The sequence below is a fragment of the Macaca fascicularis genome, chromosome 12 (assembly GCF_037993035.2).
Source record: "Macaca fascicularis isolate 582-1 chromosome 12, T2T-MFA8v1.1".
NCBI classification, from domain to species: domain Eukaryota; kingdom Metazoa; phylum Chordata; class Mammalia; order Primates; family Cercopithecidae; genus Macaca; species Macaca fascicularis.
Window position 1 is genome coordinate 3,672,887 of NC_088386.1, and position 15,559 is coordinate 3,688,445.

General features: G+C 46.5%; 1 protein-coding gene across 3 annotated transcripts; it reads left to right on the forward strand.

The window, feature by feature from the left end:
- Positions 1–3,467: 3,467 nt before the first annotated feature.
- Positions 3,468–14,224, forward strand: POLR2D (RNA polymerase II subunit D). 3 transcript variants are annotated; one of them, XM_074008754.1, is made up of 4 exons: positions 3,468–3,787; positions 7,733–7,913; positions 10,163–10,258; positions 12,748–14,224. In XM_074008754.1, the coding sequence occupies exons 2-4, from the start codon at positions 7,774–7,776 to the stop codon at positions 12,824–12,826; spliced, it is 315 nt and encodes a 104-aa protein (XP_073864855.1). In that variant the 5' UTR covers positions 3,468–3,787; positions 7,733–7,773; the 3' UTR covers positions 12,827–14,224. The 3 variants fall into 3 exon arrangements, with proteins under 3 accessions (XP_073864855.1, XP_005572910.1, XP_073864854.1); XM_005572853.5 differs by having other exon boundaries at positions 3,468–3,565; XM_074008753.1 differs by lacking the exon at positions 10,163–10,258 and having other exon boundaries at positions 3,468–3,565.
- The last annotated feature ends 1,335 nt before the right edge of the window (positions 14,225–15,559 follow it).

Genomic DNA, 15,559 nt, shown 5'->3' on the forward strand with positions numbered 1-15,559 from the left:
ATTTATATGGAATGGTGGTACGTTGTCTTATTTTTGAAGACAGGCAACAAGATAGTATTCAGTCAGCTAGGATGTCTTCTGTGCTGCTCGTGACCCCACCCTTGTGTATGTTTTTGTGGTTGGTGGCAATGCCACTGGTGTTTTAGAGCCAAGTTCCGTGAGCAAGCAATCATTAGCTCTTAAGATTGGGGTTTCTCCAGACAGGTTCGTTGTGAGATTTTTCACATGAGACTGACCTTACCAAAAAAGCCAAAATCTCTTGAAGAGGAAGAACCACTAAAATTTAATATAATTTGGTGATGTTAATTCCAGCAAAGACCCTGGGACATCCTGGTGCAGTCTGACCTACCCAGTTTTTGTTTTTGGATGACCCAGAAAGATGAGATGTGTTTGGAGAAAAGGACATCTTCAGTTTAGACTTTTTTTTTTTTTTAAACTTGGCAAAAATAATTTAGTATTCCATTTGGGCAGCACCCTGGGGCCTGCTTGTCCCTCCCTGGCTCCAGCCCCCTAACCAACCCACCCAAAGATCAGCAGTTGACACTATTTGCAGGGAGGTAGAATTTTTTTTTTTTTTTTTTTTTTTTTTAAGGTTCTCAATTCTGAGGCCCTTAGCAAAGCTCAAAAACACATGGCTACAGATAAAAACATGCTGTTGGGGTTAGGTAATTTTGAAAATTGACTACCAGCAGCTGGCTAGATGTTTACAGGCTTTGTTAATAACTGATGTGTCTGAAGAGGAATTCGTGTCTTCAATATAAATTAATGTTCTAGAGATTACATTCCATGTTACCTGTAACTAAACAGCATGGAATTCCCTATGACTGATTTTGGGGGAGAGGGTGATTGGTGATAAAGCAAAATTTGTGATTTTAGCCATCACTGTTGACTTCTGGAGTGTGAAATAAACCATCTGATCGGGTCAGTGGTGCTAATTGTGGGAGTGGAGGTGGGGGAGGTGCTCTACAGCTGCTTCTAGATCAATCTAGGTCTGTAACCTTGGCTTGAATAATCTGACTGAACTACTAAGTGGGCTGGTTGAAGGGCTTGACTCAACCAGTACCGTACAAGAATCAGAGTAGCAGCCTGAGGAATGTAATGCAAGTCCTGTCCCTTCTGTGTCTGTTTTCCTCATTAAAATCAAGCTCAGACGAGAATTCGAGGGTCTCTCTTCCTGCCGCTTATGCATTATTTCTACTCACACAGGTTCTGTATGCCCTGAAAAATTGGGGTGGGGGGGGGAACTCCAATTTCAAAGCTATTGGAAAACAGAAAAGAGAGGTCTCCAGTTCACCATCAGTCCCTCAAGTTCCTGCTGCCAATCAGACCCCCTTCCCCCACTATGGCTATTCTGTGATCACATCCTGGCTCCCAACCAAAGAAATAACCCAGGGCGGATGACAGCTGGAATCTCTGGCTGGCAGTCCCACAGGCCTAAGCTCAAATCTTGGTCCTGCCATTTATAAGGCATTTCCCACTTTGTGACAGGACTGTGAATCTCTAAGGTAACCTGACCTTAGAGAAGTCATAGGTAAAAAGAGTAAACATAGTAAATGTTTTGCCCAGGCCCCAACACATGGTGCAGTGGCTGGGCGGCTGTGGTTATCTGGCCTGTCACTCAGTGCTGGGTGTACAGGGGAACACCCGCAAGCATCAAACCCGCCGGAACCTTCAGCCTTTCCGAGCACGTGAAAGGGGGCGTGGCCAGCCCTTGCGGTCTGGGCACGTTCCTTGGAGAAGCAGGACTGAAGCAAAGAGAGCATTCTCCGGAGGAGGGAACTTCTCAGGTGGAGGGAGACCACAGTGCGGGCACAGCAAGACGCCGTGGAGGAGCCCTCGCAGGAGGTCAGGCTGCACAGGCCAGACAGGATTCCCAGGACAGCCTTCTAAAGGATTTCTTTTTTTTTAGTTTTAAAATTTTACTTTTTAATTTTTTAAAGCTTTTTTTTTTTTTTTTTTTTTTTTTTGAGACAGAGTCTCACTCTGTCGCCCAGGCTGGAATGCAGTGGCGCAATCTCGGTTCACTAAAACCTCCGCCTCAGCCTCCCGAGTAGCTGGGATTACAGGCGCCCGCCACCACGCCCCAGATTTTTTTTTTTTTTTTTGGTAGAGAGAGATTTCACCATGTTGGCCAGGCTGGTTTCAAACTCCTGACCTAAGGTGATCCGCCCGCCTCAGCTTCCCAAAGTACTGGGATTACAGGCGTGAGCCACCGCGCCTGGACTTTGCCTGTTTTTTTTTGGCCGGTCTCTCTCTCTTGCCCAGGCTGGAGTGCAGTGAGGCGATCATAGTTCACTGCATCCCTCAAGCGATACACCCGCCTAGGTCTCTCCAGTAGCTGGGACTACAGGCGCGCACCACAACGCCAGGCTAATTTTTGTATTTTTTAGAGAGGAGGTCTCACTATGTTGTCCAGGCTGGTCTTGAACTCTGGAGCTCAAGCGATCCTCCAGCCTCGGCCTCCCAAAGTGCTGGGATTTCAGGCGTGAACCACTGTGCCCGGCCCAATTCATTTGTTGTTAAATCAACAGAGTTTACAATATGACCTTCTAAACATTGTTGACTAATGAGCTAAGATATCGTTGACTAATAAGCTACGATTATTTCCTTTATTGTACAACCTTTCGTTTTCTCCAGTGTAGAAAACAGCATCATTTTTCATTTGCATTTCTTTTTTCTTTTTTAATATATATATATATATATATATATATATATTTTTTTTTTTTTTTTTTGAGACGGAGTCTCGCTCTGTCGCCCAGGTTGGAGTGCAGTGGCGCGATCTCAGCTCCCTGCAACCTCCGCCTCCCGGGTTCAAGCGAATCTTCTGCCTCATCCTTCCGAGTAGCTGGGATCACAAGCGCCCACCACCATGCCCGGCTAATTTTTGTATTTTTAGTAGAGATAGGGTTTCACCATTTTGGTCAGACTGGTTTCGAACTCCTGACCTCAGGTGATCCCGTCGCCTTGGCCTCCCAAAGTGCTGGGATTACAGGCGTGAGTCACTGTGCCCGGCCGTCATTTGCTTAATTTTCTATGCATCACCCAAATGTTCCAACAGACGTGTGGTAAAAGCCTCTGAATATCATTGTCCGCGTGCTCAGAAGTATTAGATAATCCATCACAAATGAATAAAATTTTAGAAGTGTAAGTCAGTGAAAGAAATTCGACCCGGCACGTTCGGAGTCGGCTGCCCTGCTCTCCATCAGCAGGCGTTCCTGCAGCTCATCTGACCCTCTCCGCCCAGAAAGGCCTAGGGACCTACCCCAGGACGTCTGCGCGGCGAGGCGCGAGGGAGGAGAGGGAGTGCAGGGCGGCCCTGGGCGGCGGGGAGCCTCCGGGACAACACCAGCAGGTCCCCTCGCTGCGCCCCGCCAGCCTCACACTCCCGGCCCCGCCCACCCCTCGGGGCCCCTCCCAAGACCACGCCCCTTCCGTGGCCGTTGCTCCGCGCTTCCGCTTCCGGCGGCGCTGGTGGTGGCGCGCGACTCAGCGATGGCAGCAGGTGGCGGCGATCCGCGGGCTGGCGACGTAGAGGAGGACGCCTCACAGCTCATCTTTCCTAAAGGTTGGGCTCGGGGCCGCCAGACTGCCCCGCGGCACTTCGCGTGGTCGCCGCAGGCCTGGCGTTATCCGCGCTTCGCCCAAGGCCTGGCCTCGGCGGCGGCTTGGGCAGACCCCCGCGCGGCGTAGGGCTGGGGAGGGAACGTGGACCTGGGAGTGGCCGCCTGGGCAACTGGGTTATTTTATGTGATAACAAACTGCGAAGTTCCGGGCGCTGGTGTCAAAGGTAAACAAAGCCGGAAACCCAGGTGGTGAGGACAGATTTTTAAACAGGGATAGAACGTTGCACTAGGGAGAAGAGTCCAGCGTGAACCGAACTCAACTTCGATTAGTACCGAACCTCTGGGCGTTTTAAAGGAGAGTTAGGGAATAAGGATGTGGTGAGCGGGGGCTCAGGGGAGTCGGGGAAGTGAGAAATGTAAAAAAGAGGGAAGAGGAGGGTCCGTGTGAACCCACCTTGGTTTGTTGACTGCAGCATCTATCGAAGTTAGGCCCCTACCCTCCCACCGAGGCGGAGAGACAGAGGCCTGTTTTCAGCCGTTGGCTGGAACAAACAAATTATTTTGTTTTTTTTTTTTTTTTGAGACGGAGTCTCGCTCTGTCTCCCAGGCTGGAGTGCAGTGGCGCGATCTCGGCTCACTGCAAGCTCCGCCTCCCGGGTTCACGCCATTCTCCTGCCTCAGCCTCCCGAGTAGCTGGGACTACAGGCGCCCACAACCGCGCCCGGCTAATTTTTTGTATTTTTAGTAGAGACGGGGTTTCACCGTGGTCTCGATCTCCTGACCTTGTGATCCGCCCGCCTCGGCCTCCCAAAGTGCTGGGATTACAGGCGTGAGCCACCACGCCCGGCCCAAACAAATTATTTTGGCAGCCTCGAGTTTTCTCAGGCACGCAGTGGTTGGGGAGGGTATTCCTAGGGATAAGGACCTCAAGACCTCAAGTGATCCATCCACCTTGGCCTCACAGAGCTGGCATTACAGGCGTGAGCCACCTCGCCCTGCATTTTTTTTTTTTTTTTTTTGAGGCAAGATCTCATTCTGCTACCCAGGTTGGAGTGCAGTGGTGTGATCACAGCTCACTGCAGCCTCAACCTTCCCAGGCTCAGGTAATCCTCCCACCTCACTTCAGCCCCTGGAGTACCTGGAACTACAAGTGCACACCACCACACCTGGCTAGTTTTTGTATTTTTTTTGTGGAGACAAGATTTCACCATGTGGCCCAGGCTGGTCTTGAATTCCTGGGCTCAAGTGGTCTACCTGCCTTAGCTGCCTAAAGTGTTAGAAAGTACAGGTGTGAGCCACTGCACCGGGCCTATTAATGGTCGTGATGACGGAACCTTACTAAAATTTCCAGATGACATACTGGCCAAGGAATTGTTTTCCTTTTTTAGCAACAGGGATTAATTATGGCCATTGTTCTTAAAATATTTGCACAAGAGAGAATAACATGCAGATCCCCTGATCTGTTTCCTTTTGTTTCCAAATAAATTGTGTGTGTGTGTGTGTGTGTGTGTGTGTGTGTGTATGCTTTCACTTGAAAATGTTTATTGGAATTAGCCATGGGGAGAAGTCTTGGATTCCTCCTCTCCGTAGTTATACAAAAGTGTCTGAACTGCCTCCCCCATCCCCATTTTGTTGATGCCGAATCCTGGGAATGCCTCCCAAAAGCTCTGTGGTAGGTCTCAGACACCCCTTTCCTAGGCCCTCTGAGTTACAGTTTGGCTGCCTTGACCTTCCTTGGTTGAAGGGAGTGAGGGTAATGTATTAGTAGTACTTGAATATTGTTCTTAATGAGAAATAGGGACAGCTGACTAGTTTCCTGGTGGCCTAAAAGTTCCATTCCTTTCCATTTAACAAGTAATTTTGGTTTAGTGCAGAAAGGGAGGCATCTGTTTTGTTTTGTTTTGTTTTTTTGAGACAGAGTGTTTCACCCTTGTTGCCTAGGCTGGAGTGCAGTGGCACAATCTCGGCTCACCGCAACCTCCACCTCCTGGGTTCAAGCGATTCTCCTGCCTCAGCCTGAGTAGCTGGGATTACAGGCATGTGCCACCATGCCCGACTAATTTTTGTATTAGTAGAGATGGGGTTTCACCATGTTAGGCTGGTCTCGAACTCCTGACTTTAGGTGATTCACCTGACTTGGCCTCCCAAAGTGCTGGGATTACAGGCATGAGCCACGGCGCCCAGCCTGGGATGCATCTCTTAACATTGATTTTTCCAGGACCTGTAAAAGCATCAAAGTTCCAACACACCGATTTGTAACTGATTAGCTACTTCTTCCCTTTTTTGTTTTGGCCTGATGTCATTTGTTACTGTCGCTTCAGAGTTTGGAGGTCCTGCAGTCCTGATATATAATGCCTTTTCCTCTACTCATTGCTGTGAGGCAGTAGTTTCTTCTGTACCTACAGTGCCTCAGTGTTAAAGATTAAAAGTAGTAAAGTTCCTGGTATACAAATAGGCACTCACTGTAGTACATCCCCTGTTATAGGCTGGAAGACAGAAAAAGGTGTTCTGAGGTTTTTGTTTAAACTCTCCTGCCCTCAGGTAGAAAATAGCTTTTGGTTACCTATTTTTTTATTTAGATTTTAATTTTATTTCAATAGTGCTCCAGCTGTATTGGTAGCCTATTATATTCAGTAGCAATGAGTACCTTTCAAATAAAAATAGACTTTCCTCCTGACCTACCACTTAAACTGTCTGTGTCGTGAAAGGAGAATGAGGCTCTTGTCAGTTACCCGGCTTGAGAATTGGGAAGGCGTTACTCTGAGGGAGGTGTTAGTGATTTCCCCGATAATAAACAGACCTATAGCACGTGTAAATGTGAAATTGCAAGTCATTCTGGCTTTTCCTCACTGTTGCTTCCTTTTCAGTGAGGGATTATAAACATGAATTCATGTTTATGAATGGTTCCTGCTCTAGGGGAATTCACTGTTAAGAGAAGGGCAGATAAAAACGATCTCTAATACTTTGAGATAAACATCAGGAACATAAGATCCTGCAGGAACATAAGGGAGAGAGTGATTTTCCCAAGGGGTAACAGCATTTTTTAACAGAACTATTCTAGAAGTGTAGAAGGTAGCCATATATTATGAAAAGGGGCCATGGGTTTCTTTTTCTCTCAAACCTAATTCTTAAAAATTGCTTATAACATTTGTGTGGGTACAAAAATAGATTTGGGGGTACATTATTAATGTTTATTTCTAGACATTTGGCTCTTTTTAACACGTAACAATTCTTAAAATTGAGAGTATAATACTAGCATTATCGAAGTAGGAAGATGATGAGCTGATGCAGGCTAGAGGGCAGTAATTGTCAGTGTACTCTTGAAATCAGTAACTAGTCTATATGTGTCACTACTTAGTAGCATGTCTAGGTCAGGTTTTTGGTGTCATAATCTAGTTCAGACAAGCTAAATGTTAGTGTCTCGTGAACTCCACTTTGCCTTGTGATATGTAACAGTGGGTGAATGTAAAGATGTGAGTAGCTACAGCCATAAAAAAGAACGAGATCCCAGCCTTGGCAGCACGGCGAAACCCCCGTCTCTACCAAAATCATACAGGGCGTGGTGGCGCGTGCCTGCAGTCCAGCTACCTGGCAGGCTGGGGTGGGGGTGGGGGGTCACCTGAGCTCAGGGAGGTCAAGGCTAGTGTGAACTGTATTCATGCCACTACACTCCAGCCTGGGTGACAGATTGAGACCCTGTTTCAAAAAAAAAAATAAAAGAACGAAATCATGTCTTTTGTAGCAACATGGATGGAGCTGGAGGCATTCACTTAAGCAATTAACACAGGAACAAAAATCCAAGTACCTCACATTCTTATAAGTGGGAGTTAAACCTTGAATACATATGGACAGAAGGGAACGACAGACACTGAGGCCTAGTTGAGGGGGTGGATGGTGCGGATTGAAAAACTACCTGTCAGTACTATGCTTATCACTTGGATGACAAAATGGTCTGTTCACCAAACCCTCACAACACCCATTTCCCCTGTATTACAGACCTGCACATGTACCCTGAACCTAAAATAACAGTTCGAAAAAAAGTAGATGTGGGGTAGGAAACCCCTGCATCTCTGCAGGGAGATCATTGTGCATTCAGATGCACAATGAACATTTAGAAGCAAACTTTTGAAGGAGTATTTTCAGCTGCCATTTATGCTTCTCACAAATAGAGTTTGAAACAGCTGAGACACTTCTAAATTCAGAAGTTCATATGCTTCTGGAACATCGAAAGCAACAGAATGAGAGTGCAGAGGATGAACAGGAACTCTCAGAAGTCTTCATGAAAACATTAAACTACACAGCCCGTTTCAGTCGTTTCAAAAACAGAGAGACCATTGCCAGTGTTCGTAGGTGAGTGCTGAAAGAAAGTTTTTATTAATCCAAACCGTTGGACAACTGCATGTGGACTGCTGTCCCCTCCCCCTTTCCCAGGTGTCACCTGTGAATTTAAGTAAAATAATGTTGGGCTGGGCATGGCGACTCACACCTATGCTCCTAGCACTTTGGGACATTGAGGCAGCAGATCACTTGAGGCCAGATGTTCAAGACCAGCCTGGTCAACATAGCAAAAACCTGTCTCTACTAAAAATGCAAAAATTAGCTGGGTGTGATGGTATACACCATGAATCCCAGCTACTCAGGAGGCTGAGGTGGGAGAATCGCTTGCACCTGCAGGCCAAGGTTGCAGTGAGCCGAGATTGCGCCACTGAACTCCAGCCTGGGTAACTTAGAAGACCAAAATTTCAGCCAAGTGTGGTGGCTTACACCTATAATCCACACTTTGCGGGGCTGAGGTGGACCAGTCTCTTGAGGCCAGAAGTTCAAGACCAGCATGGGCAACATGGTGAAACTCCTGTCCCTACAAAAAAAATACAAAAATTAGCCAGGTGTAGTGGCAGGTACCTGTGGTCCTAGTTACTTGGGAGGCTGAAGTGGGAGGATCATGTGAGCCCGGGAGGTTAGGCTTTAGTGAACTGTGATTGTACCACTTTACTCCAGTCTGGGAACAGATTCAAATATGACTCTGTCGTATTTTATATAAGTCCAGTATGTGTGATCCAAATGGTACTGTTAGTGGGGAAGTAAGGTTTTTTCGTTATTTTTTTGTAGCGATGGGGAGACTTACTGTGTTGCCTAGGCTGGTCTCAAACTCCTGGCCTCAATTGATCTCCCACCTTAGCCCCCCAAAATGCTGGGATTGGCCGGGTGCGGTGACTCACGCCTGTAATTCCAGCACTTTGGGAGACCGAGATGGGCAGATCACTTGAGGTCAGGAATTCGAGACCAGCCTGACCAAAATGGTGAAATCTCATCTGTACTAAAAATACAAAAATTAGCTGGGCGTGGTAGCGCACACCTGTAGTCCCAGCTACTTGGGAGCCTGAGAAAGGATAATTGCTTGAACCTGGGAGGTGGAGGTAGTAGTGAGCCAAGATCGTGCCACTGCACTCCAGCCTGGGTGGCAGAGTGAGACTCCATCTTAAAAAAAAAAAAGACTCGATCTCAAAAAAAAAAAAAAAAAAGCGCTTGAATTAGAAGTAAGCCACCATGTCCAGCCTATATATATATGTGTATATATATAATTTTTTTTGATAACAGTATTTGTACATATGTGTGAGGTACACGTGATATTTTGTTACTTAGAATGTGTAATGAGTATGTTAGGGTGTTTAGGGTGTTGATCATTTCTATGTATTAGGAACAGTTCAAGTCTTCTCCCCTAGCTATTTTTATTTTCTGTATTTATTCATTTATTTTAGAGACAGGGTCTCACTATGTTGCCCAGGCTGAGACGTCTTGAACTTCTGGACTCGAGTGATCCTCCTGCCTTGGCCTCCTCCCAAAGTGCTAGGGTTACAGGCATGAGCTGCTAAGCCCGACCTCCTCTACCTTTTTTTTGTTTTGTTTCATTTTGTTTTGAGACAGTCTCACTTCATCACTCAGATTGGAGTGGTGCAATCTTGGCTCACTTCTACCTCTGCCTCCCAGGTTAAAGCAGTTCTCATGCCTCAGCCTCCCATGTAGCTGAGACTACAGACATATACCACCACACCCGGCTGATTTTTTTTTTTTTTTTGAGATGGAGTCTAGTTCTGTCACCCAGGCTAGGGTGCAGTGGCGTGATCTTGGCTCACTGCGACCTCTGCCTCCCGGGTTCAAGTGATCTTGCCTCAGCCTCCTGAGTAAGCTGGGTTTACCGGCGCCCACCACTGCACCCAGCTAATTTTTGTATTTTTAGTAGAGATGAGGTTTCACTGTGTTGGCCAGGCCAGGCTGGTGATCTGCCCGCCTCGGCCTCCCAAAGTGCTGGGATTACAGGCATGAGCCACTGAGCCTGGCCAATTTTTGTATTTTTAGTAGAGACGGGGTTTTGCCGTGGTGCTCAGGCTGGTCTAGAACTCCTCACGTCAAGTGATAGCCCACCTTGGCCTCTCAGAGTGCTAGAATTACAGATGCGAGCCATGACACCTGGCCGTCTAGCTATATTTAAATACTGGCTACATTTGATCCCTTTTTTCCTGTTGATTATTCTTTTGATTTTTGTTGTTTCTTTGTTTTTGATTTTTTTGTTTTGATTTTTTTTTTTTCCTTTTGATTAGCTTGCTACTCCAGAAAAAGCTTCACAAGTTTGAGTTGGCCTGTTTGGCCAACCTTTGCCCAGAGACTGCTGAGGAGTCCAAGGCTCTAATCCCAAGGTTAGTACCAGTTGTGATAAGTTCTCTGTATACTGGATAAATTCCTACAAATAGAATTGGTGTGTCTAAAATGTGTATGCATTATATATTTGGATACATGATTGCCAATATTAAATGAAAGTGCCTTTTTTGTTCAATATTTCAAAGCACGTTTCCTGCTTATTAACAGTCTGTGAGAATGATGGTTTTTTTTTTTTTTTTTTTTTTTTGAGGCAGAGTTTCGCTCTGTCTCCCAGGCTGGAGTGCAGTGGCCGGATCTCAGCTCACTGCAAGCTCCGCCTCCCGGGTTTACGCCATTCTCCTGCCTCAGCCTCCCGAGTAGCTGGGACTACAGGCGCCCGCCACCTCGCCCGGCTAGTTTTTTTTGTATTTTTTAGTAGAGACGGGGTTTCACCATGTTAGCCAGGATGGTCTCGATCTCCTGACCTCGTGATCCACCCGTCTCGGCCTCCCAAAGTGCTGGGATTACAGGCTTGAGCCACCGCGCCCGGCGAGAATGATGGTTTTATACCACACCAAGTGAGAGCAAAAATCTGAAACAGCTGGAACTTCCGTACGCTGATGGTAGGGGTGTGAGTGTTAATTACAACAGTCATTTTGGAGAGCAATTTGGCTGTGTCTGGTAAAGATGAATATACTCCATGTTCCAAATATCCATTCCTGATACATATCTCAAAGGTAACTCACACAAGTTTACAAGGAGACGTATATTCTAGTGTTCATTGCTGTACTGTTTTGTTTCTGCTTTTGTTTTTAGTAGACATGGGGTTTCACCATGTTGGCCAGGCTGGTCTCAAACTTCCGGCCTCAAGTGATCTGCCCACTTTGGCCTCCCAAGGTGCTGGGATTACAGGCATGAGCCTCAGTGCCCGGCCTCATGCTGCACTGCTAATGATAGCAGAAATTTGATCATCTCTTAGTCAATAAGAAAGTGGATAAATGAATCGTTGTATAGTCACACAATGTTTATTGTACGGCAGTGAAAACAGTCAGTGAACTAGAACCACGTGGAATATCAACATGTCAGAATGAATTCTGAGGAAAAATGGCAGAAGGATAAACACAGTGTGGTGCCATTTCTTATAAAGTCTGAAACTGTGCTGCATATTACTTACGTATCCATAAATGTGTAGTAAGTATAAAATATGTATGGCAAAACAAATTTTTAAAAGGTATGGCAATGATAAATACTAAATTGAGGATGGTGGTTATTTCTGGGGAAGGAGGGAAGGTATTGGTCTAGGAAAGTAACACAGCCATCCACTTTCCTGCTTATTAAAGAACTCTGGGCCGGGTGCAGTGGCTCATGCCTGTAATCCCAGCACTTTGAGAGGCCAAGGCAGGTGGATCCCAAGGTTAGGAGGTCGAGACCATCCTGGCCAACATGATGTGACTCCATCTCTACTAAAATACAAAATTAGCTGGGCATGGCGGTATGTGCCTGTCGTCCCTGCTACTTGGGAGGCTGAGGTAGGGGAATCACTTGAACCCAGGAGGTGGAGGTTGCAGTGAGCCAAGATTGCGCCACTGCACTCTAGCTTGGCAACAGAGCGACACTCCATCTCAAAAAAAAAGAACTCTGGCCAGGTGTGGTGACTCACTCCTGTCATCCCAGCACTTTGGGAGGTTGATACCATTAGAAAACATGAAGACAGTAAGTGAAAAATGCAGGGCTGGGTGTGGTGGCTCATGCCTCTAATCCTAGCCGTTTGGGAGGCTGAGGCAGGAGGATCACCTGAAGTCAGGAGTTGAAGACCAGCCTGGCCAATGGTGAAACCCCGTCTCTACTAAAAATATAAAAATTAGCTGGGTGAGGACTGGGCGTGGTGGCTTACGCCTGTAATCCCACCACTTTGGGAGGCCTAGGCAGGTGGATCATGAGGTCAGGAGATCGAGACCATCCTGGCTAACACAGTGAAACCCCATCTCTACTAAAAATACAAAAAATTAGCTGGGCATGGTGTCGGGCGCCTGTAGTCCCAACTACTTGGGAGGTTGAGGCAGGAGAATGGTGGGAACCCAGAAGGCGGAGCTTGCAGTGAGCCAAGATTGCGCCACTGCACTCCAGCCTGGGTGACAGAGCAAGACTCCGTCTCAAAAAAAATTAGCTGGGTGTGGTGTCAGGCGCCTGTAATCCCAGGTACCTGGTAGGCTGAGGCAGGAGAATCACTTGAACCCGGGAGGCGGAGGTTTCAGTGAACCAAGATCATGCCACTTCACTCTAGCCTAGGGGACAAGAGCGAAACTCCGTCTCAAAGGAAAAAAAACCTGTAAGTCAAGTGGGGCTAACTGTACAGGTATATTTTTTATACTTTTTATCTTTTATGCGTTTGAAATATTTTGTAATGTTTTATCAGGAAAAGTGGAAAAGAAATACAGATGAAAGGTGAAGGTGTTAGAGATGTGGGCAGTAGATTAGCACGCCTCAAAGAAGAGCGTGGGGAAATTGCCAGTTGCCAAATCACTCATTTCTTTTCGTTTTCTTGTAGCTTGGAGGGACGGTTTGAAGATGAGGAGCTGCAGCAGATTCTTGATGATATCCAGACAAAGCGCAGCTTTCAGTATTAATCTCCAAACATCGCTGCTGCTCGGAGAAACCGCGTCCGCAGGCGTAACACCACCTTCCCAGGCTCTGGCTGACTTGCATGGAAATGCTGTTGCAGAGGACAGTTGAGAATTCCTTTGGAGAAAACAGCCCGGCTCGGCGTGGGGTTAGGTTGCTGTTTCAAATAACTCATAGGCCCAGGACATGGAATCTTGGAGCAGCCTTGTGCAGTGGCTGCCAGTGGCTTCCTGAACGTGCCTCTGGGAAGTGTGAGATGGGGCCACACTACTGACTACCTCATTCATGGTTTTTGGCCTCCACATCATCTTTTTTCTTAATATTTCATGTTTTAATTTCAGTGCGTTTATACTTTTTGAAACTAGACCAGAATATAGTAGACTTTATAGAGAAAAACCAGTTTCACCTAGATGCTAAAGGAAGAATTAAACAACTGTTATTGTTTGAAATCCTTTTCTTTTTCTTTTCTTTTCTTTTAAATGGAGATAGGGTCTTAACTCTTACCCAGGCTGGAGGAGTGTAGTCATACAGTCATGGCTCACTGAAGCCTGGACCCCCCTGCCTCAGCTTCCCAAATAACTGGGGCCAAAGGTGTGCACCACCACTCTCAGCTAGTTTCTAAAATTCTTTATAGAGATGGGGTTTTACTCTGCTGCCTAGACTGGTCTTAAACTCCTGGGCTCAAGTGATCTCCCTGCCGTGTCCTCCCAAACTGATGAGATTAGAGGCATGAGCCACCACATCTGGCCTGAAATTCTGAAGGGATGAGAGTGTCGACAGAGCACGTTGGCATCATTGTGGCTAACCTGGGAGGCGGAAGAAGCATGCCATGGGCAGTGTTGACGAGTATTGTGGAGCTCAGAGTCCCTTGAGGTAGATGGCTACTTTGCCTTTCTTCTTGAACTGTCTTGCAGAATGTGGATTTGGGGTGAGTGGTCTTGAAGGACTCATTTAGTCACCCTCAAATTAAGATTTTTACTTCATCTTTCTTGGTAAGAAACAATGGTCATGCCAAAGAGGTTTGCAACTAGGTGTGCACTGTTCACTGCAGCCTATTTGTTGCATGAACTGTGGTCGTTGTGTGCCCAATGACAAGGCTATTAAGAAGTTCATCATTTGAAACATAGAGGCCGCAGCAGTCAGCGATGGTTCTGAAGTGAGCATCCTGGAAGCCTGCGTACTTCCCAGGCTGGATGTGAAGCTACATTACTGTGTGAGTTGTGCCACTCGCAGCACGGTAGTCAGGAATCGAGCTTATGAAGCCCACAAGGACCGAACACCTCCATGCCAGTGTAGACCTGCAGGTGCTGCCCCGTGCCCCCACCAAAGCCCATATAAGGAGCGGAGTTGTTAAGGACTGAAGAAAAACTATTCTCTGGAGAAAAATAAAATTGCAATGAAAATTTTTTTTTTTTTAATTTCATAGGCCAGGCGTGAAGTTCTGAACACTTTGAAGTCTGCAATTATGAGTGATCCAGTCTAAGCCTCTGGCTTGCTACTTAGCAATAGGTGCTTTATGATGGGCTGGTTCAGAAGGAGGGAGTCAGCCACTCTTGAGCCACTGCAGTGAAGTCACTTGATCTCAGTCTGGGGGAAAACACTTTAATAGGTAAACATTCTAGCTTTGATTTTTCTGAGGGGAATACACGTGTTTTCAATTTTGGGGTTTTTCTTTGGGGCACTTGCTTGACTCTGTATGAACTTGTGATCCAAAGAAAAAGGAGAAAGAACAATGTTGGCTTTTAAAGTCAGGATGGTTTTATGTTTGCTATGAAATAAGGCAAAAATAAAAAATTCTTATTTTTATTTTTATTTATTTATTTTTTCGAGATAGAGTCTGGCTCTGTCGCCCAGGATGGAGTGCAGTGGTACAATCTTGGCTCACTGCAACCTCTGCCTCCCAGGTTGAAGTGATTCTCCTGCCTCAGCCTCCCGAGTAGCTGGGACTACAGGCACCTGCCACCATGCCCGGCTAATTTTTTGTGTTTTTAGTAGAGACAGGGTTTCACCATGTTCGCCAGGCTAGTCTTGAACTCCTGACAAGTGATCCTCCCGCCTCAGCCTCCCAAAGTGCTGGGATTACAGGCGTGAACCACCGCACCTGGCCAATCTTTTTATCCTTGAACAACTTCCCTTCTTTGAACCTCATTGGTGTTCTCAATTATGAAATATGGATAATAATAGTATTTGCCCCATGGATATTTTGAGAAGGTTGAAAAACAAGAGCCTAGAAATGTCTGACATATAGTATGTTCCAGTAAATGTTCACTATTAGCTTCTCAGGCAGGTGAGCTAGTATAGATAGATGATTAAATCAGCTTGCTTCATAGAAATTAGTGCAAGAATTTGGTAGCCTACCAACTGACAGTATCAAACTTAGAAAATAAATGAAATTGGGCCGGGTGTGGTGGCTCACCCCTGTAATCCCAGCACTTTCAGAGGCTGAGGCAGGCGGATCACCTGAGGTTGAGAGTTTGAGACTAGCCTGACCAACATAGAGAAGCCCCGTCTCTACTAAAGATACAAAATTAGCGGGGCGTGGTGGCGCATGCCTGTAATCTCAGCTACTCTGGAGGCTGAGGCAGGAGAATTGCTCGAACCTGGGAGGCAGCGGTTGTGGTGAGCCAAGATTGCGCCATTGTACTCCAGCCTGGGCAACAAGAGCAAAACTTTGTCTCCAAAAAAAAAAGTCCGGGCGCGGCGGCTCACACCTGTAATCCCAGCACTGTGGGAGGCCG